Here is a 21,846-nt window from a genome sequence, read left to right as displayed (position 1 = left end):
CCAAAGGGATTGAAACTGTTACCGTTGTGAATATCAAAGGCTTACATGGGTGGAATTTTGCATTGAAATGAACATAACCCTAATTGGTTTTAATTGCAGTACCTTTTACAAAGTGAAAAATTAAAATGACTATTTTGAAAGTGATTTTTATTACACAGTAGAATGTTGCAGAATCTTTATGCAGCATAATGCTATTATTAATTATACTTAATGTCTGGAGCATGTGAAAAATGAAAAGCAGTTATTATAACACTTACGCTATATCCAGATGTTGTCTCATGTCACTTACACAAAATTTCTGAATATTTGTTTCTAAATGTGTGTCACTGCTGGTAAGCTTCAGTTAGATGGTGGATTCTAGAAGTTACCACAGTTGTCAAATACTCACTGTGCAGTTACTGGTCTTACTAAGAGTGCACTCCACATTTGTCAGAATGTACTTGGATGTTTGCAGAGTAGTTGAGTTGTGTTGTGGTCTTCAGTCCTGAGACTGGTTTGATGCAGCTCTCCATGCTACTCTATCCTGTGCAAGCTTCTTCATCTCCCAGTACCTACTGCAGCCTACATCCTTCTGAATCTGCTTAGTGTATTCATGTCTTGGTCTCCCTCTATGATTTTTACCTTCCACGCTGCCCTCCAATACTAAATTGGTGATCCCTCGATGTCTCGGAACATGTCCTACCAACCGATCCCTTCTTCTAGTCAAGTTGTGCCACAAGCTCTTCTTCTCCCCAATTCTATTCAATACCTCTTCATTAGTTATGTGATCTACCCATCTAATCTTCAGCATTTTTCTGTAGCACCACATTTCGAAAGCTTCTATCCTCATTTTCTCTAAACTATTTGTGGTCCACATTTCACTTCCATACATGGCTACACTCCATACAAATACTTTCAGAAACGATTTCCTGACATTTAAATCTATACTCAATGTTAACAAATTTCTCTTCTTCAGAAACGCTTTCCTTGCCATTGCCAGTCTACATTTTATATCCTCTCTACTTCAACCATCATCAGTTATTTCGCTCCCCAAATAGCAAAACGCCTTTACTGCTTTAAGTGTCTCATTTCCTAATCTAATTCCCTCAGCATCACCTGACTTAATTCGACTACATTCCATTATCCTCATTTTGCTTTTGTTGATGTTCATCTTATACCCTCCTTTCAAGACACTGTCCATTCCGTTCAACTGCTCTTCCAACTCCTTTGCTGTCTCTGACAGAATTACAATGTCATCGGCGAACCTCAAAGTTTTTACTTCTTCTCCATGGATTTTAATACCTACTCCAAACTTTTCTTTTGTTTCCTTTATTGCTTGCTCAATATACAGATTGAATAACATCGGGGAGAGGCTACAACCCTGTCTCACTCCCTTCCCAACCACTGCTTCCCTTTCATACCCCTCGACTCTTATAACTGCCATTTGGTTTCTGTACAAATTGTAAACAGCCTTTCGCTCCCTGTATTTTACCCCTGCCACCTTCAGAATTTGAAAGAGAGTATTCCAATCAACATTGTCAAAAGCTTTCTCTAAGTCTACAAATGCTAGAAATGTAGGTTTGCCATTCCTTAACCTTTCTTCTAAGATAAGTCGTAGGGTCAGTATTGCCTCACGTGTTCCAACATTTCTACGGAATCCAAACTGATCTTCCCCGAGGTCGGCTTCTATCAGTTTTTCCATTCGTCTGTAAAGAATTCGCATTAGTATTTTGCAGCTGTGACTTATTAAACTGATAGGTAATTTTCACATCTGTCAACACCTGCTTTCTTTGGGATTGGAATTATTATATTCTTCTTGAAGTCTGAGGGAATTTCACCTGTCTCAGACATCTTGCTCACCAGATGGTAGAGTTTTGTCCGGACTGGCTCTCCCAAGGCTGTCAGTAGTTCTAATGATATGTTGTCTACTCTGGGTGCCATATCTCCCATTTCATCTACATCCTCTTCCATTTCCATAATATTGTCCGCAAGTACATGGCCCTTGTATAGACCCTCTATATACTCCTTCCACCTTTCTGCTTTCCCTTCTTTGCTTAGAACTGGGTTTCCGTCTGAGCTCTTGATATTCATGCAAGTGGTTCTCCTTTCTCCAAAGGTCTCTTTAATTTTCCTGTAGGCAGTATCTCTCTTACCCCTAATGAGATAAGCCTCTACATCCTTACATTTGTCCTCTAACCATCCCTGCTTAGCCATTTTGCACTTCCTGTCGATCTCATTTTTGAGACGTTTGTATTCCTTTTTGCCTGCTTCATTTACTGCATTTTTATATTTTCTCCTTTCGTCAATTAAATTCAATGTTTCTTCTGTTACCCAAGGGTTTCTACTAACCCTCATCTTTTTACATGCCTTCACTATTCATCCCTCAAAGCTGCCCATTCTTCTTCTACTGTATTTCTTTCCCCCATTCCTCTCAATTGTTACCTTATGCTCTCCCTGAAACTATGTAAAACCTCTGGTTCTTTCAGTTTATCCAGGTCCCATCTCCTTAAATTCCCACCTTTTTGCAGTTTCTTCAGCTTTAATCTACAGTTCATAACCAATAGATTGTGGTCAGTCCACATCTGCCCCTAGAAATGTCTTACAATTTAAAACCTGGTTCCTAAATCTCTGTCTTACCATTGTATAATCTATCTCATACCTTTTAGTATCTCCAGGGTTCTTCCATGCATACAACCTTCTTTCATGATTCTTGAACCAAGTGTTAGCTATGATTATGTTATGTTCTGCGCAAAATTCTACCAGGCGGCTTCCTCTTTCATTTCTTACCCCCAACACATATTCACCTACTATGTTTCCTTCTCTCCCTTTTCCTACACTCGAATTCCAGTCACCCATGACTATTAAATTTTCGTCTCCCTTCACTACCTGAATAATTTCTTTTATCGCATCATACATTTCATCAATTCCTTCATCATCTGCAGAGGTAGTTGGCATATAACCTTGTACTACTGTAGTAGGCATGGGCTTTGTGTCTATCTTGGCCACAATAATGCGTTCACTATGCTGTTTGTAGTAGCTTACCCGTACTCCAATTTTTGTATTCATTATTAAACCTACTCCTGAATTACCCCTATTCGATTTTGTATTTATAACCCTGTATTCACCTGACCAAAAGTCTTGTTCCTCATGCCACCGAACTTCACTAATTCCCACTATATCTAACTTTAACCTATCCATTTCCCTTTCTAATTTTCTAACCTACCTGCCCGATTAAGGGATCTGACATTCCAGGCTCCGATTTGTAGAACGCCAGTTTTCTTTCTCCTGTAAACGACATCCTCTTGAGTAGTCCCTGCCCAGAGATCCAAATGGGGGACTATTTTACCTCCGAAATATTTTACCCAAGAGGACACCATCATCATTTAATCATACAGTAAATCTGCATGCCCTCGGGAAAAATTACGGCTGTAGTTTCCCCTTGCTTTCAGCCGTTCGCAGTACCAGCAGAGCAAGGCCATTTTGGTTAGTGTTACAAGGGCAAATCAGTCAATCATCCATACTGTTGCCCTGCAACTACTGAAAAGGCTGCTGCCCCTCTTCAGGAACCACACGTTTGTCTGGCCTCTCAACAGATACCCCTCCGTTGTGATTGCACCTACGGTACAGCTACCTGTATCATTGAGGCACACAAGCCTCCCCACCAACGGCAAGGTCCATGGTTCATGGGGGGGGGGGGGGGGTTGCAGAGTTATGGCTACCTGTGTCGTTGAGGCACACAAGCCTCCTCACCAATGGCAAGGTGCATGGTTCATGGGGGGAGGGTTTGCAGAGTTATAACTATAGAATCTACCTGGATTAGTACTTAATTCTTCACTTCTTTTATACATCACATGTATCCAGTCCCTCCTCCTTCCCTGCTGGGGGGGGGGGGGGAGTAGTGGAAAAGGAGGGGAAATAAAAAGACTGAGTGTGTTGGTGGAATGATGGCTGTGTTGTGCTGGAATGGGAATATGGAAGGGGCTGGGTGGGTGACAACAGTGACTAACGGAGGTTGAGGGTGTGCGTGTTAACTCCCGCCCCTTTCCGCACACTGGACTCGCATTCGGGAGGATGACGGTTCAATCCCGTCTCCGGCCATCCTGATTTAGGTTTTCCATGATTTCCCTAAATCGCTTCAGGCAAATGCCGGGATGGTTCCTTTGAAAGGGCACGGCCGATTTCCTTCCCCATCCTTCCCTCACCCGAGCTTGCACTCCGTCTCTAATGACCTCGTTGTCGACGGGACGTTAAACACTAATGTCCTCCTCCTCCTCCCGTCCCTTTCCAGTGCAACACGATACTGTATATCTTCCTATGAACCCCTCCCCACCCAACACGTTCTCTGTTCTGTTCTATCCCAGTTCGCACGCACTAACTCCACCATTCAGTCACATATACCATCCCCCTTCTTCATACTTATCCAGCCTCAGACCTGCTACCCACAGTAATATCTATGTTTTTATTAGTTATTATTGGGTTGATTCTCGTGACTTCTCGCCAATTTTACTGAGGTTTCGTGTTTTGCTATTGTCAACTCCCTCAGATTTAATCTTGTTTCCTCCGTTTCCATCCTTTTCATCCTTTTCATGTATTTTCACACATATTTGGGTGTATTTTCGCCAAATTTTTCAGATGTTATGTACATTAATATAATTATTCGAATTTTTCCAACACTATTGATCCTACCTATTTCCACCTGCATCATTACAGAAAGGTTTCCTTATCCCTATCCAGATCCCAGTGCCACATACAGTGCTTGGCTCGTGGAATCCCCCCTAAGGGCGTGATCATCAATTTAACCATCTCTGCTTGCCACCTCTCCTTGCACAATGACCTCCATCTGTTCAGATTCCACCAATTCTTAGCCCTCACCGACAAAGTCCTGGGAAACCATATCAACTAATCCCAAACCTCCTAGGATAATCTTCTCTCCATCCACAAAATTTATGCAATCCCAAATTCCTGGAACCCATAACACACATTGAAACTCTTGCCCTGCTGGAACTTGAGCAACATGCTTGCCGTCACCTTAGAAAGTTCTCCATCCTGCTCACTTCCTACTCCCGCATTGAATTACCACTGCCCACCACCTCTACAACAGCCTCCAAACCTCCCCCACATTCCCTCATAGCTGACAAACCCTATCTCACAGACCTATACACTTACCCCACCCTCCAAAACTCCCTTCCACCACCACACAGAATCGAGAACCTAAACAGACCCGCAACACAGTCATGAACTGTTCCTCCAGAAGCCTTAGCCCCACAGAAATATCAGTCCTTTCCAAGGGCCTCACCTTTTACCCCAGTCTCAAATTCAAACATCCAGTAGTTGGTAAAGACCTTCTCTCCTTCTCCCTGTCCCTACAGTGGAAATACATTCTTGCCACCAAACCTACCAATCAGATGCAACCAAAGACCAATATTGAACCTTGCCTAAGTCAATTCACTCCTCCATCCAACTGTGATTTACCCCCACTGTCCCCAAACCACCCCCGTTAACTTTCCAGAATTTCTTAACCTCGAACCTTGCCTCACCATCATTCCTCAAATCCCTCAACATGCAGACTAACCTTACATCCTCAGAAAGAACCACAGTCCACCATCTAAAAACTAATCATGACCTTTTAATCATACCTGCTGACAGAGGCTTCACCACAGTTGTTTTGAACTGCAAGGATTACCTGGTGAAAGGACTCTGCCCACTGTCAGATATGTCCACATACAAACCTAGCCACAGTGACCCCATTCCAGTAATCCAGCATAATCTCTAGTCACTACTCAAATCATTAGGTCTATCCCAGACCTTCCCCAAAGTCCATATCTCTACTCATCCCTACCATTCCCTGCACTCCAACCTCCTACATGCTTCTTAAAGTCCATAAACCTAACCACCCAGGACACCCCATTTTGGCCAGTTACTGTGCACCCACTGAGAGAATCTCTGCTCTCATAGACCAACACCTTCAACCTGTTACCCAGAACCTACCCTCTTATTTAAAAGATACCAACCATTTCCTCCACCGACTCTCCATGGTTCTTGTCCTTTTATCACATGATGCCTTGTTCGTCATTATTGATTCCACTTCCCTTTACACTAACATTCCTAATGCCCATGGCCTTACCACTATTGAAAACTATCATTCTTAACGCCCGACGGATTCCAAACCAACAACCTCATTCCTAGTCACCGTGACCAACTGTATTCTCATCCACAATTACTTCCCTCCTTTGAAGGCATTACCTACAAACAAATCTGGGGTATGGCTCTGGGCACCCACATGGCACCATCCTATGCCAATCTATTCATGGACCATCTAGAGGAATCCTTCCTAAAAACCCAGAATCCTAAACCCCTCACCTGGTTCAGATTCAATGATGATATCTTTGCTATCCGCATTCCTCCAGGACCTCAAAAACTTTCCTTCATTCACTTCACCTGGTCCTACTCATTCCAACAAGCCACATTTGTAGATCCAGACCTCCACCTCAAAGGTGACTACATCAGTACCTCCGTCCATATCAAACCTACTAACCACCAGCAATATCTCCACTTCGACAGTTGCCATCCATTCCATACCAAGAAGTCCCTTCCGTACAGCCTAGCCACCTGTGGTCGTTGCATCTACAGTGGTGAGCAGTCCCTCTCGAAATATACCGAGGGTCTCACTGAAGCCTTCACTGTCTGTAATTATCCTCCCGACCTTATACGAAAACAAATCTCCTGTGCCTTATCTTTCGAGTCTGCCACCACCTCCCAAAGTCCCACTGTCTGGCCACAGAGGAGCATTCCCCTTGTAATTCAGTTCCACCCAGGGCTGGAGCAACTGAATTACATTCTCTGCCAGGGTTTGGATTACATCTCGTCCTGCCTGAAATGAGAAATGTCCTGCCCACTATCCCTCCCACCCCTCCCACACTGGTTATTCTACCATCCACCGAACCTGCACAATATACTCGTCCATCCTTAAGCAACCCCTGCTCCCAATTGCTTACCTCATGGCTCATACCCCTGTAATAGACCTAAATGAAAGGTGTGTCCCATACATTTTCCCACCACCACCACCACCACCACCACCACCACCATCACCATCTGCTCCAGCCCAGTCACTAACATCACCTATCCCATCAAGGCCAGGGAGGGCTACCTGTGAAACTATTCATGTGGTCTAAAAGTTAAGCTGCAACCACTGTGCTGCATTCTATATAGGCAAGACAACCAACAAGCTGGTTGTCCACATGAGTGGCCACCGACAAACTGTGGCCAAGAAACGAGTGGACTGTCCTGTTGCTCAACATGCTGCTAAATATGATATCCCTCATTTCAATTACTGCTTCACAACCTGTGCCATAGGGGTCCTTTCCTTTAACACCAGCTTTTCTGAATCGCGCAAGTGGGAACTTTCCCTGCAATACACCCTACGTTTCAGTAACCCTTGTGGCCTCAACCCTCGTTAGTCACTGTCCTCACCAATCCAGCCCATTCTGTTCCCATTCCAGCACTACACAGCTGTCATTTCACCACCACACCCAGTTTGTACATTTGCTCTTCTTTTCCACTATTACCCCCTCCCCACCTCTCCCCTGCTCTCTGTCTAACCTATAGCACTTCACTGTCCACCGACCCTAAAATACTATACCTCACCTCCCCTCCCCTCCCCAGCCCCCTCCTTACCTCCACCCAGTCGCCACTCCCATCATGCACTGGTGCTGCTCCTCGCAGTGTGTGTGGTTTGTTGCCTGAGATTGCAGTAGTGTGTGAGAATTGCATTTGCGTGAGTGTTTGTGTGCACATCTGCGTACATGTCTGTTGTTCACGAAGACCAGTTGCTGAAAGCTTTAATTGTGAAAGTCTTTTTGTTGTGACTATCTGTGACTCAGGATCTCTGCTATATGGTGATCAGCAACTTTCCTACTCATAATATTGTTACATTCCATCCCAGATTTTCCATTGTTTGATTACAATATTGGTTTTCACAAAGAAACACACATTAAAAGAAAACCCTTTGCACAAAGATATTTATGCACCTACTAATACTGCTACTGCAGAACTTCTGTAAGAGTTTTGCACACATTATAGGACCCAATAGCTTTCATTTACAGCAAATACCATAAGAATTTTTCAGTTGAGTGGCCCAAAAAATCAGTTTGTGTATCACTGTTTTGTAAAGTTAAATTAGTGATACTAGAAATACTGAATGCAGAAAAAGAATTTCAGAAAAGTCATGGAAGAACATGCATAGATGTAATGAGAGGCCACTGAGAGCTGAAATTTTATGAAGAGTGTGACTCCACCTTCAAACCACGTGACTAGGAAGAGTGGAAAGTAAACCAGTTGTGAATTTGTACTCTACTCGTATAAAGCAAGTGGTCACTGCTTTTTACCTCAGTGGCCATTTCCTGTGCCTGTTCAGTGTGGAAAATTTGTCTCTCAGGATGTACCGTATTTACTCGAATCTAAGCCGCACTCGAATCTAAGCCGCACCTGAAATTTGAGACTTGAAATTCAAGGGGAGAGAAAAGTTTAAGGCCGCACCTCCAAATCGAAACAAAGTTGGTCCATTGTAATATGAGACACAATTTAGGTCGAATGGAAGACGATACAGCTACAGTAGTTTGGTTCGAGTTGTAAGCTTAGCAGTCAAGCTTTACCAGGTAGCCATTGCTATGCGTCAGGCACTCCGTCCGTATTTATATGGCTACCCTTCCTTTTTCACGTGCTTCGTCTGGTTTGAATCGATTGCTTATTTTGCTTTGATCTGATAAGTGCCGTTTTCTTTGTTATAGGTGTTTACGTCACTCTAAGCTGAAAATGCATTACTGTACTGTGTAATGCATTGTTTGTCGCATTTTGATAGTGCGTGTTTACGGCCTGTCGCCGCTCGCGGCATGACTTGCATTTGTGCGCGCTACCGCCGCTTAACAAAAAAAAAAGAGGAATCGTCTCATTAGCGAAACAATGGCAAGAGACTGCTATTTGTTGTTACTTACACTGCTGCTTTCTTCGATAATGATCAACAAGAACCAAATGCGTATGATAGAACATGCGTATGATAGAACATGTTCTGAACGAGAGTTTTGCGAAAATTTTCCTCCGTTTGAAAATCTTTGCGGCCACTTCTTTAGTACATTAAATTCTGCACAGAAATTAGTCATCGTACATTTAAAATCTAGTCAGTTGCCGTGCTTCATTTCTGACTGTATCACTATTAGGCATAAGAATAATACGAATGTAAACATGACACGATACGTATATTCTTCCGCGTTTGCTGTTGTCTCTCTCTAGTTCCGTAGTTTATTACGCAGACAGGAGTTAAATGAGATAGCAGCAAACACGAAAGAATACATGGCGAAATGTTTATATTCGTATTATTCTTAAAAAATTAACTGTGACAAAAAGAAAAGACGTGTAAGATTAGAGCTAATGAGAGTACTGTAACAAGCATTAGATGAATAAATTTAATTTTGAAATGTAATTTGCTTCTACACTAAGGAATTAAATTCTGTGCCTGTCCCACTACCTGTATCCTAACATTACCTTCTGAGACAGAGAGTAATATGGGACCATTTGTGTCTCCAGGCAGTGTTCCTTCATATGATCAACCTGACTGCATTTATTCACAGGCAGTTGTAAATAATTAAGTGTGCAGCAAATCTCTCTAAATCTGATCAGATGGAGAAAAGACTGCTGTATCACTCTTTTTGTGCACTATGATCAGTTTATCTAAGTAATTCAGCCATCCATTCTGAACCATATTATAGGAGCATGTGAAACATCGCATTATAACAACGTAATTTGTGTAGAATTAAATTCAAGGTTAATAGCAACATTATGTAATAGTGGTAGTTCCCATATTTATGTTCTTTGGTTTTGTATGACAACATGCTGTCAGTGAGGTGAAATTTACCTGCTCTTTTTTTAGTACTTATTTCATTGACAGTGTGAAATGAGAAGTTCAATCATCTACATGATAAAAAGGTAACATTTCATGTATTTCCATTTAACATGTCATTGTTAATGTGAATGCAACATGCTGTGTAACTTACTTTGGCCAAAATATGAGTGCAGTTCTCTATTCAGCTAAATAAAAGGGAATTTTGCAGTGAGTACTACATACATATAAAATACCAGACATTTTCAGTTTTTTTTAAACTAATATTGTCACATATCCTGTCCTGTTGATATTAACTAGCGCATAAGTTCACCTATTTGATACATGTTTATTTCACAATTTTGGAGCTATAGTTCCATAATTCGTCCCACATAACCAATTTTCCAGTCACTTTTTTTTTTTTTTTTTGCTGTATGTTTAATTTCACTTTATCTGTTATGACTTTCTTTGTAATTTTGACTCAGTGTACCATCCCTTTTCTTAATATCTATTTTTTTTTTTTTTAATTGTGCACTCTGTTCATCAGTATTCTTGTTAAACTTTTGCTTCATTCAGTGGTATGGTCATGTCGTGTCTGTTTGCAAATGATAATTACAATGTTAAGGGCAGCAGTTTACTGTAGTAAGCTTATATGTTGTTTGGAAAGACTGATTACATCTTCCAGTACTCAAACTGGCATAGAAAGTTTTGTCAGTTTCTAAATAATGTAGGAGTAAAAAAAACTCACCAATTAGTAGAAACATTGAGCCAGCAATATACAGAATAAATAATGAATTTTGGATGAAGAGAGGTACAAGTACATTATAATCTCACAAACATATACTGAACAAAGTAATTTAATTTGCTTCTATGGAAATGATTTTTCGTTGGTACTTAAGGAAGGTATTGACGTGCTGTATCTTCTGGTAAAACTGCAGAATTGTAGGGATGAAAACAGAAAACATAGTACAATCGATGATAGTATTGGGCCAGCTGCTCTTGTAGGAGCTGAATCCAGACACAAATGAATAGACGAGGGTTGGTTTTTTCATTATACAAATCATTCACTTGCTAGCAGATTTTTTTGGCAGTATATTTAAGTCCAAGATAACTGCCCAGGGTTTTTAAGTGGGAGGAGGTGAATGTATGAGGAAGGTCTTATGTTGTAACTTGTTAGTATTCTTTAGCACTGTGGCAATTATGTGTCATATCTAAATTTTGATGCTTGGCACACACACAATAGCTAAATTCCCAATAGGGTTGTACACTGAATGCAATTCACATAAAAAGCTGTCATTCATTGATAACTGCTGTGGACCCCAAGATTTATTTACATGTAAATAAACTGATTATACATAAGCAGCAACATATATAACAACAATTTTGGAATATAACTGAGATGCATGAGGCCTCAAAATGGTGTGGATAATGTAATTAAAACAATTAACTTGTTACCAAATCATGGTATTGAAAGATATCTGACAGAGAACATACGTCATGGTTTTCATTTCAGTCCAGCTCTATAGCGGGTAAAAATAACATTCATAAACTTCATCTTGCACGTCACTACACTATTCACCGTCTCTCTGGATCTAGCTGTTTGCCATATGAAACTCACCATTATAGCTTGTGACAGGTTTTAGCAACATACATTTCAAGGTGAGAGCTCCCTGTACAGTTTTACCCAATGAGACTCCAAAAGGTTACTGATGTGAGTCAAGCAGCACAGTGTGAATGTGTGTTGTGTTCATTTAACTAGAGGTCTTTTGGTAAATTTCACCAGTGTAGTTATCAAATGCAACAGAAAACGTCAGGTGGTCCACTAGCACATTATGTGGTTACTGTTACTAAGTGCTATACTTGCTTTAGGTCCAATTTAGACTGATATTATTAAAGGAAATTAAGTTGATAAGGACTCCCAGTTGATATACCAAGAATAGATGGAAAGGGGAATTGACTTCCTCCACCAGAATATTAGGGGATACATATAAAAATAAGTGGGCAGCTAATTTGATCTGGAAGATCCTAGTGGTTGGAAAGGAACTGATTGTCAGTTGTCTGCCCAAATGCCTTACAATAACATGTAAGCTGTTATCAGTAGGCTAACCCTACTTTAGAAACATTCGGGTTTAGCTACTTTCATTATAATAATGTCAAAAAAGGGGAGACAAAATTCAGTAAGTTAATATATTTTCATTCATTGATGTATTACAAGATAATACTTGGGGTATCCCATCTCTTAGCAGAAATATTTATTGGACAAGGGAAAATAAATAGAGCTGTAACAATCTGAGTTTGAGAGTAATAGAGATGTTCAAAAGGATCACAGTAGAAGGAAAAATTATCTCCGTTAGTCTTCAATGAATCTGTTGCACAGAAATGATTGTAATGTGCAGCTATAAAACTCTGACAATGTACCCTTGGCATTCAGTGTCATAAGTTAAAGATGTTTTTCCTTAATAAAGCCACCTAAACTTCGAGAAATTCTTGAACAGAAAAAAGCATTCATACTGCAAAAGAAGCCTGTAAACAACTAGCATGTACCCATCAATATTTTTTGCTTTGTTTTTAAATGTGTCTGATGTTTGCTCAGTTCACAAGTTCCACATCATAATGTTTATTGTAAATGTTATTTATGGGACACACAGCTAAGTGACTTTACCCATGTTATTAAACATATCCTTGAGAGCAGCCATTTTTGTGAGTCAGTGTAAATTACTTATGTAAATGTTTGAAAGTTTGGATGCTTGAGAGACAAATATTAGGTTTTCCACTCGGCTGCACAATAAAAGCAAAGTACTTGAAAACAGTAGCACTGATTAACAGTCGCTGTGCAGTCCAATAAGATTTCTTTACACATATGTAAAATGGTTTGTCATAAGCAGCAACATACATAATACAACATACATCTGTTTGGGATAGAACTTTGGCACATCTGGTCTCAAAAGGCTATAGATAATGTAGTTAAAAAATAATAATTTGGTATACAATCATTTTATTGTAACAAGTATTTCATTACAACCTATGAGCTTTCATTGAGTTTTAACATTTATCTACCACCTTCTTGCATCAACACACTTCTGTTGCCATGGCACAGAACCTACAGTGTTGAAGTTTGTTCCTGAATTGGCCCGTAATTCTCAATGCATTTACTGTAGGATTCCGTCAATTTTGTTGCTGAATGTCTTCCATAATAGATGTGAATGTGCTGTTGCCAATTTCAGGTGGAATGTAGCATTGGGATTTATGTTCTAAAATGAAACTGTGCAACACACAACAAACTCTTATAACAATATCCACCTTCTCTGCTGAAAGTAGAATTGGACTGAGCAGAACCCCAAATTTATTTGACATCATGCCAAATGCATTTTCAACGACTTTTCGAGCCCTGCTCAGTCTATAATTGAACACCATTTTTTCCTTTGAGAGGTCTCTTTTCATCATATACTCTTTCAATGCAAATGCATCATCAGCAACAAATATGTAAGGCAGTTCCACATCATTGAAACACTCTATCTTCTCTGGTGCTGGCAAATTCAGTTTTTTATTATTCAAGGCTTCAGTCAATTTACTGTTACTGAAAATTGCTCCATCATTCACCCTCCCATTTGCACCAACATTTACATATACATATTTATAGAGTGCATCAACAATTGTGAGAAGAACAATGCTGTTGTTTGCTTTGCAGTCTCTGAAGTATGCACCTTCAGATCTTGGTGCCCTGAAGGTAACTTTTATCCATCAATAGCGCCATTGCAATGAGGGAATTGCCAGGACACATTAAATGAATGAGCAATAGTTTTCCACTCACTAGCAGAGGCTGGAACCTGAAACAAGATATATATATATATATATTTTTTTTTACTAAAATGGCTGTACAAATGCAGTTATTGACTTTCATATCTGTATACAATGTGATGTATTCGAAACAGTTTCTGTGAAACAAAATGTTTTCCTTGAAATAGTCTATAACCAGTGTTATCTCACAAAACTAAAGGTTTGGTTCACATGACAGGTACTCTCATTGAAAGTTACAATTCTTAGCATGAAGGAAATATTTCGAAGTAGTACACTGTGAAAAGAAAGATTCTGTGTTGCTACTCACCATCTTATTGCAAGGAGTGCAAAATCAGTTACACATGAAATGCAATGTGAGTTTCATATTACTGAGATTTGTAGAGTGATTTTTGCTTAAACTAAATGTTATGAATGCTGTTTCACTTAAATCATGATGGTGCTAGAGTGTGATAATGGATCTCCAGTTGTAATATATCCTGTTTCATGACTTCTCCAGCTGTAAGTCGTAGCTGCTTAATAAGATTATTCAGTTAGTCTAAATCTGTGGATGTATAAATACCTAATACATACACATACCTTTATACAAGTATCCTCCAAATTGTTTAATATTGCTAGAAGGATATCTGGAATTATCTGTGATAGAGTATTTGGTGCTATTCTGGTAGCACATGCCAGCGACTGGAAAGTTTCACCAGTGGCAAGAAATCTTAAGGTAACAGCAAGTCTATAAAAGAAGTAAGTAGAAGTTACGTATGTAAACTTCTTGCTGCTATAATAATCAGTGTGTAAGACACATACCTATCTCTTTGTTTTATCAATTCCTGCATGTTCATATCTTGCCTACAGATATCATTTTCAATTATAATCAGCAGTTTCATGAAAACTTCCGAATCCGTTCGTGTGAAATTCCTAAATGAATCTGGATCTTCAAACCTACAACATGACAAAGTAGATGACATAATCTAAAACTACAGTATATGAAATGCTTGAAGAATATTCAGAAATTGAAACAGAACTGCGAACAAACTAGCTATGTTTACGTACCTCAGCTCCTTGTGGAGCATATGCAATGCTCCTGTCCCAGAATTGTGTCATTGAATCCACTCTGTTGTCCACTGTCTCCTTCACTTTTCTCTCCTCTCATCATTGATAATTGCTAGTAAAGCTAAAGCAGCCAGTTTACAGTTCTTCATTTCGTGAACACTTGTCTATATGCCATTTAGCTCATGCATGCCAACTGTAGCTAACAACTGCCACTGGAGCGTACTGCTATCACATGTGAGCATGCTGGGATGCACGTATCGTATGCACAAGTTGCATCGTTTCTGAGCATTCAGCAGCACGGTGGACTCAGCACACTCAGTTGGAATGTACGGCCTGTGTGTCAACGGCTTAAGTTCCTTGAATGCATGCTGAGCCGGCAGCTGTGTTGTCTCCTTGAGTCTCGGGGTCTTCTGGCTTCAACTCATGTTGGTTTTTGCTGTAGCCTTTCCACTACTGATAATGTGGTTTACCTGGAGTCTGCCATCTGAATGGCTTTTGCCTGATGTCAATGCCTTGTAGCCATCTTCTTCGACCTGAAAAGGGCTTATGACACAACATGGTGACGTCACATACTTGCTACCTTACAAAAGTGGGGTCTCTGTGATATGCTCCTGATTTTTATCAAGAATTTCCTTTTGCACCATATGTTCTGGGTTCAAGTTGGTGCTTCTCTCTCTGCCTCCCCCTCATATACAAGAGAATGGGATCATGCAGGGCTCTGTACTGAGTGTCCCTCTCTTTCTAGAAGCAGCTGTGGGCTCCTCAGTATCACCCTTATTGTACACTGATGACTTTTGTCTCTAGTATTTATTTCTCTAGTGTGAGTGCTGCTGAATGTGACAGCAAGGCATCATACAAAATGTGCAGTCATGGGTCAACAATCTTGGCCTTCAGTTTTCAGCCACCAATACTCGCATCATGCACTTCTGTCAATGCTGTACCATTAATCCACAACCAGAACTTTACTTCGACGACCAACTACTCATTTTGGTGGATACTTATCACTTTTTAGGACTGTTCTTTGATTCCTGGTTGATGTGTTTTCCCCATCTCCGCCAGCGTAAGTGAAAGTGCTGGTTTCACCTCAATACTCTTCTCTGCCAGAGTAACACCAGCAGGTGTGCAGATTGCACAACCATTCTGCAGCTTTACAAAGCCGTGATACAGTCCTGTCTTGATTATGGATGTCTTGCATACTGTTCGACATCACCCTCAGCATTGCAGATACTGGATCCAGTACACCACTGCATGGTTTGACTTGCAACAGGAGCCTTTTGAACTAGGCCTGTGAACAGCTTACTCATGGAGGTTACGGTACCTCCATTGTGGATCAGGTGCCGCCAACAGCTTGTCAGCTATGCTATCCATGTTCACAACTCCCATAAGTGTCCAAACTACCATCTCCTCTTTCTAAAAACGGAAATACATTTCCCACAATGGTGGCCTGGATCAGGAATTATGATCACAATCCACCTCCAGGCCCACTTACGTACACCTCTGTGGTGCATTCCATGGTCACAACTATGTCTTCACCTATCACAAGGTCCAAAAGGCTCAGTCTCTCCGCCCGCCACCACAAAGTTTTCTCCATCCTTTCTGCATCCTGGAGATCAGTAGTAGTCTATACTGGTTGCTCGATAGCCGCTGGTCACTTGGTCTTTGCTTATACTCTCACAGGGTATACTGAAATCTGTTTCTTGCCCAGTGGCTGTAGTGTTTTCACTGTGGAGTTGACAGCCATCACTTATGCTCTTGAGCATATCTATTCCTTCACCGGTAGGTCCTTTCTCATCTGCAGTGATTCCTTCACCGGTAGGTCCTTTCTCATCTGCAGTGATTCCTTCACCGGTAGGTCCTTTCTCATCTGCAGTGATTCCTTCACCGGTAGGTCCTTTCTCATCTGCAGTGATTCCTTCACTGGTAGGTCCTTTCTCATCTGCAGTGATTCCTTCACCGGTAGGTCCTTTCTCATCTGCAGTGATTCCTTCAGAAGTTTGCAAGCCTTCAACCAATGTTACCCTCATCATCTCTTGGCCATTGCTATCCAGGGTTCCCAGTATGCCCTCGAACAATGTGGATGCACAGTGACCTTGGTCTGGACTCTGGGTCACATTGGGATCTCAGGCAATAAAGTCGCAGATAGCCTGGGCAAGCTGGTTCCCAGCAAACTAACTTGAGATTGGTATTCTGGAAGCAGACCTCCAGTCAGTATGATACCATGAAGTTTTAGGAATGTGGAATATGGAATGAATTATTCTGACTTTACCAAACAAACTATGGTTGATAAAGAAGGTTATGAATCTGTGGAGGTCCTCCATGCAGGTCTCTTGCAATGATTGTCCAGCAGTTTGCCAGCTCTGCATCATCCATGCATGGCTGACTCACAGCCATATGCTCATTCCTCCACCCAGAATGGGCTATGGCTGTCTAGTCTTGGTGGTCCAGCCTAGTCATCACCCTACCTACTCTTTTGTTCTTCTTCCCTTCTCTCACATGGTCTGTTGGACTTTTTCATCTTTTGTCTGTTTGTGCTTATCTTCCCCTGTCCACATTGATAGTCTTTCCTAGTCAATTTCTGAGTTGAGTAGCTCTGGTAAGTGGCAGGGGCTGGGGGATGTGTATCTCCTCATTGCATCTGCTCTCAGTTCTGTGGCTGTTCAGTGGCTGCTCCCTTGATGGGCAACCTTGCCTGCCTTTCTTCCTCTGTCTCCTTTTCTTCTTTTTATCCCTTAAATCACTTTAATTGACGTTTTGTAGAATTTGAGGTTTTCTTCCTCTGGGTTGTGTGTGGTAGGCTCTCTCTTAACTTCATTCATTAAGACCTGTCTGCTTGAGGAAAAAGGGACGAATGACCAAGGAGTTGGGTCCATTCAACCAGCCAATCAACCAACCAGCCAGCCGTCTGTGTCTGCCTGCTATGCTCTCTCTCTGTCTGTCTGCTGCTCTCTCTCTCTCTCTCTCTCTCTCTCTCTCTCTCTCTCTCTCTCTCTCTGTCCCCCTCTCTCTCTGACAATCTGTTCCAGCCCCCCCCCCCCTCCCCTCTCTCTCTCTCTCTCTCCACATTATAACACCCACCTCCATTGGAGGTTGCTAGTACTTTTTAGTATTTTGTCTAGATAGTAAGTAATATGTGTACGTAGCTTGGTTGAAGTTGATGCAGTGGTTAATGAGGAGATGTGGAACATATACCCACTTTCATGATATTTATTGATACTGTGTATACTAGTTGTTGCTTGGCATGTGAGAAATAATTTTCGTTGATATTTGTTTGAGAATCTCTTACTGATGTGGCTGGCTTTCAGAGTAAACAAAGTTTTGATTTCAAATATTTGAATTGTGGCATCACATTTTCTGTCTGCCTGGTGGTAGCTGATGAATATGCATGATTATTAGTCTTTTGGCCTTGTCAGCCTCTACCTGAGATCTGTTTGAAAGTATTCTCTCTTTCTCTCTCTCTCTCTCTCTCTCTCTCTCTCTCTCTCTCTCTCTCTCTCTCTATGCTTTATGCTCCCCTACCTCTCTTTAAGAGAGGGCCATGTAAGGGAAGGGCATGAAAGCCTTGAATGCATCACTTCTGTTTTCCTTTTTTCAGTTTCCTGGAGATCCATTAAAGAATGAGGAGCCTAGTGCTGGGGTAAAGCAAGATTCAGAATTGAAACATATGGATTGCTCTGAGCTTAATGTAAGTTTTCATAGACACACTGTATTGTCTATGAAGTGTAGTAAAAATGCTATGACATGAATATGGGGCATTCAAGTTAAATTATCAGGGAATGTGAGCAGTTGTAACCTATGGTACCAGCTATTTTCAAGAATTTTTGTAGTATTTCAATTGGCTCAAGTTAGTTGTGTTACATGTTGGTTATTACCAATAGCATTTTAACAGCACTTGATACAAGCATATTTTTGCTAGCTATTACCCTTGCATCAATGTTGTATTATGTTCGTATGTAATGAATGTCTTTAAATACATATTTGGTACCAATATAGCAGTGAAGACTTCCTCTTAGAAGTAATCGTTAATCTAGTTTTCTGCCTCTGTATCATGGTGCTATAACAGAAGACCTGGAAGTAAGATATGTGGTGGATGTATAGTTTAGACTTCCCAATTACTATTCACTGAAGTATTTTCATCATCACTAAAATCCTGCATTGGCTGTATGTAATTCCTTATGATTTTTCTCCAGTACACTACATAAATTTGCATTGTTTCCTAAAGAGCAGGCACTGAAAATAGATGGTGACAGAGGAGAAAGCTGTGTAAATATCATTAAATTTGGTAAATGTTGGTGATAATGTATGGAATGCCATATCAATTTAATTGACCTCTTTTTTATGGGTTTATAGGTGGCAGATTATTTGCATCTTTTATATTTGGAAGTGTGACCACCCAAAAGAGCAGGCCCTAGTGCCACTGAAATCAGAGTGGATTATATGACAGGAAAAGAAAGTAAATGTATGCCAATATAACACTTACACAATGGCGGATAGCAAAATCGGTGACATTAGAACTGATTTGGAAGCATCCAGACACTGGTTCTTCTCAAGCCAAATGAATCTCTGTAAAGATGGATATACACATAAAAAAGAATATATTGAGAGTTGTTATACATACAAAAGTTAGCAAGCAGTAATAATTTAGAGATTGTTTTCTTCTTTCAGTTTGTTGAAGATGGATCTGGAATCTCTTGGTCCACCGATTTTATCAAGGAGGATCCTGAACTAAATGTGGAAGTTGATATAACTGACAGCATTGTAAGTATTCACACCTCTGACTTATGGTACTGCATGCTGGGTCAGGAAAAAGTCTTCTGTTAACTGTGTAAAGTAAAGGATGCATTGCAGTGGAAATAGCCCAGATTGTGACTTTCCTGGAGCTTATTGCTGTTCATAATTGTAGAGCATTCTTGTACTCTTCCAATTGACTTGCATATCACCTATAATTTGCTGAGGGTTGTGAACAGAAGTGGAATAGGACTGGTGACTGGTATAATCCTATTCCCTGTAGCCCTTGTTGGCATCAAACATCTTGTTTAATTGTTGTGTGTGATGGATACATTAGATTCACATTTAGACAAAGTGTAAATTCTAATGGTGTGAGTCATTTGAGAAATACTCATCTTTCCAAGAATTTCTTATGTTTGTGCGAATGACAGCTATTCATGAGTTAGTACCAAAAGTTTTTAGGGTTTTGAAAAAAAAAGAGAAAATTTGTGTGTGTTCGATCACATCTGATACCTCGGCCACCACCTATACATATTGTGGCTAATTCTGTGGTACCTCTTGTATTAGTTATAAATTTTTCAGTTTTTTTTAACGTGAAATACTGATGCAGAAGAATAGGGCTCACCATTTTAATACTGGCACATGGCCAACAAGATTATGTATCATTTGTGGAATGCGGAATTCTACTGAAAACCTGCCAGAAATGGTTCCTACCTCAGATTTGTTCCTTCTGCTTTAGACATTTGTTTGCCAGGCTTAATTTTGATGTGCGTTAATGACAAAATATTATTTCCTTGTGTGTTATGGTTTTCTAGATTGTAATTGCTGTTGTATGTGAAAGTGGCATTAGTGAGGAAGATAATAGTAAAATAGGCTCATCATCTAGTAAATGAGGTCAAGAGATTAGATTTTGCGATCAAGAAGTTGTATTGATTTTTATCACTTGCATGCTGTTGGACAGTAATTCTCAGTTGTTCACATTTCACTGAAGTTTAGGTGATCTTGCAGGCCAGTACATATGTGCTGCTAACGGAAAGCCCATGTTGTTCAATAAGATTCCAACAGCTAAATGTGATTATGGACTGATGTGGCATTGTGTGAAATATTGAATGTGGAGGTCAGTTCATAATGGCATGGTTTAAGAAATGTAAGACATAGTCTCAGAAATATTTTTTTTTAATTTGAAATGCTGGTTATGGTTGTCGAAGTCTGTGCCATCCACTAGTGGCATGGTAGGTTTAAAGTGCTAGACTGCTGTTTGATTTTTCTCATGTAGAGATTTTTTTCCCAAATGTGTTTAGTGCAATGGGGAAAATCATCTTTTGGAGTCAAGTACTGTAAGGGAAAGTGGATGTGAGAAATTTGAGTTGGAAGCAACTATTTCTGGTAAAGAATTCAGTGAATGGATTGTGAATGCATTGGAGAACAACAATGGAAAGACTTTGCAGTGACTAATTGGACAACACATTGAGTATCAGGCGTCATATATTCAGATAAATGGGAGAGTTAAGACCTTCAGCCTCTTCCAGTAGAACACAACTAATTTCAGAGTAAAGTGTAACATAGTGGAGTGATATAGGAAAGAAATAGTGAGCTAGGGGTGACATAAGAGAGAGGACAATGTTCTGTAGAGGCATCGGGATGGTTTCATAATGAATGAACATGTACTTGAGCAAAGGTGTAGATTTCATTCTTTTATTCAGTGAGGCAGGTCCTTTCATGTTATATGTGTAGAGTGTTAGGTTGTGGTTTTGCTATTTTGATTGGTTGTAGAGTGGACGAACAGAAAAATTTAGTTTCCAGCAGATATCATGTATCTAAAACCAAAGTTCAGTACTACATTATTAGCCACTCTTGAGCTTATCAGAATATTTTGATTCATGGATGCAAGTCCCACTTAACTTTAATGTTTATATTGAATGGGTTTCAACTTAGTCATTAAGCAAACAGCTGATATAATTTGTGTTTATTGTATTAATCCTTTGTTGGAGGAGCAATTCTGAGGCAGGCTGCCAGAATCATTACTTGTAGGTTTGAACAAAACACAAGTGTCATGGGGATGCTTCAGGAACTCAAATGGGAATCCCTGGAGAAAGGGCAATGTTCTTTTCAAGGAACGCTATTGAGAAAATTTAGGTAAGTGGCATCTGAAGCTGACTGTCAAACGTTCTCTTGCTGCCAACGTACATTCCTCATAAGGACCACTAAGATAAAATATGAGTCCAGGGCTCATATGGAGGCAAATAGTCATTTTTCCCTCATTCTGTTGGTGAATGGAATGAGAAAGAAAATGAATACTAGTGGTACGAGGTATTCTCCACCACATGCCATAAAGTGGATTGCGAAATATTGTTGTAGATGCAGACGCTAGGTAAAATAAGTAGTCGAGTAATGTTGCTGGAGCAACAGTGGTATTTTTCACAGTAGTT

The 21,846-nt window shown here is 40.3% G+C and overlaps 1 protein-coding gene across 2 annotated transcripts in view; it reads left to right on the top strand.

Moving 5' to 3' along the window:
- Positions 1-21,846, top strand: part of LOC126427173 (uncharacterized) — a 161,515-nt gene that overhangs the window by 26,132 nt on the left and 113,537 nt on the right. Inside the window, exons 4-5 of one of the 2 annotated variants that reach the window (XM_050089399.1) lie at positions 18,285-18,374; positions 19,355-19,447. In XM_050089399.1, the coding sequence (XP_049945356.1) occupies positions 18,285-18,374; positions 19,355-19,447 (183 nt within the window). The remainder of the gene's footprint in view (positions 1-18,284; positions 18,375-19,354; positions 19,448-21,846) is intronic. The other variant, XM_050089400.1, reaches the window with a different exon arrangement.

The sequence above is a fragment of the Schistocerca serialis genome, chromosome 11 (assembly GCF_023864345.2).
Source record: "Schistocerca serialis cubense isolate TAMUIC-IGC-003099 chromosome 11, iqSchSeri2.2, whole genome shotgun sequence".
NCBI lineage: Eukaryota > Metazoa > Arthropoda > Insecta > Orthoptera > Acrididae > Schistocerca > Schistocerca serialis.
Note: the sequence above shows the minus strand (reverse complement) of the source record. Positions and strands in the feature narration are given on the sequence as shown.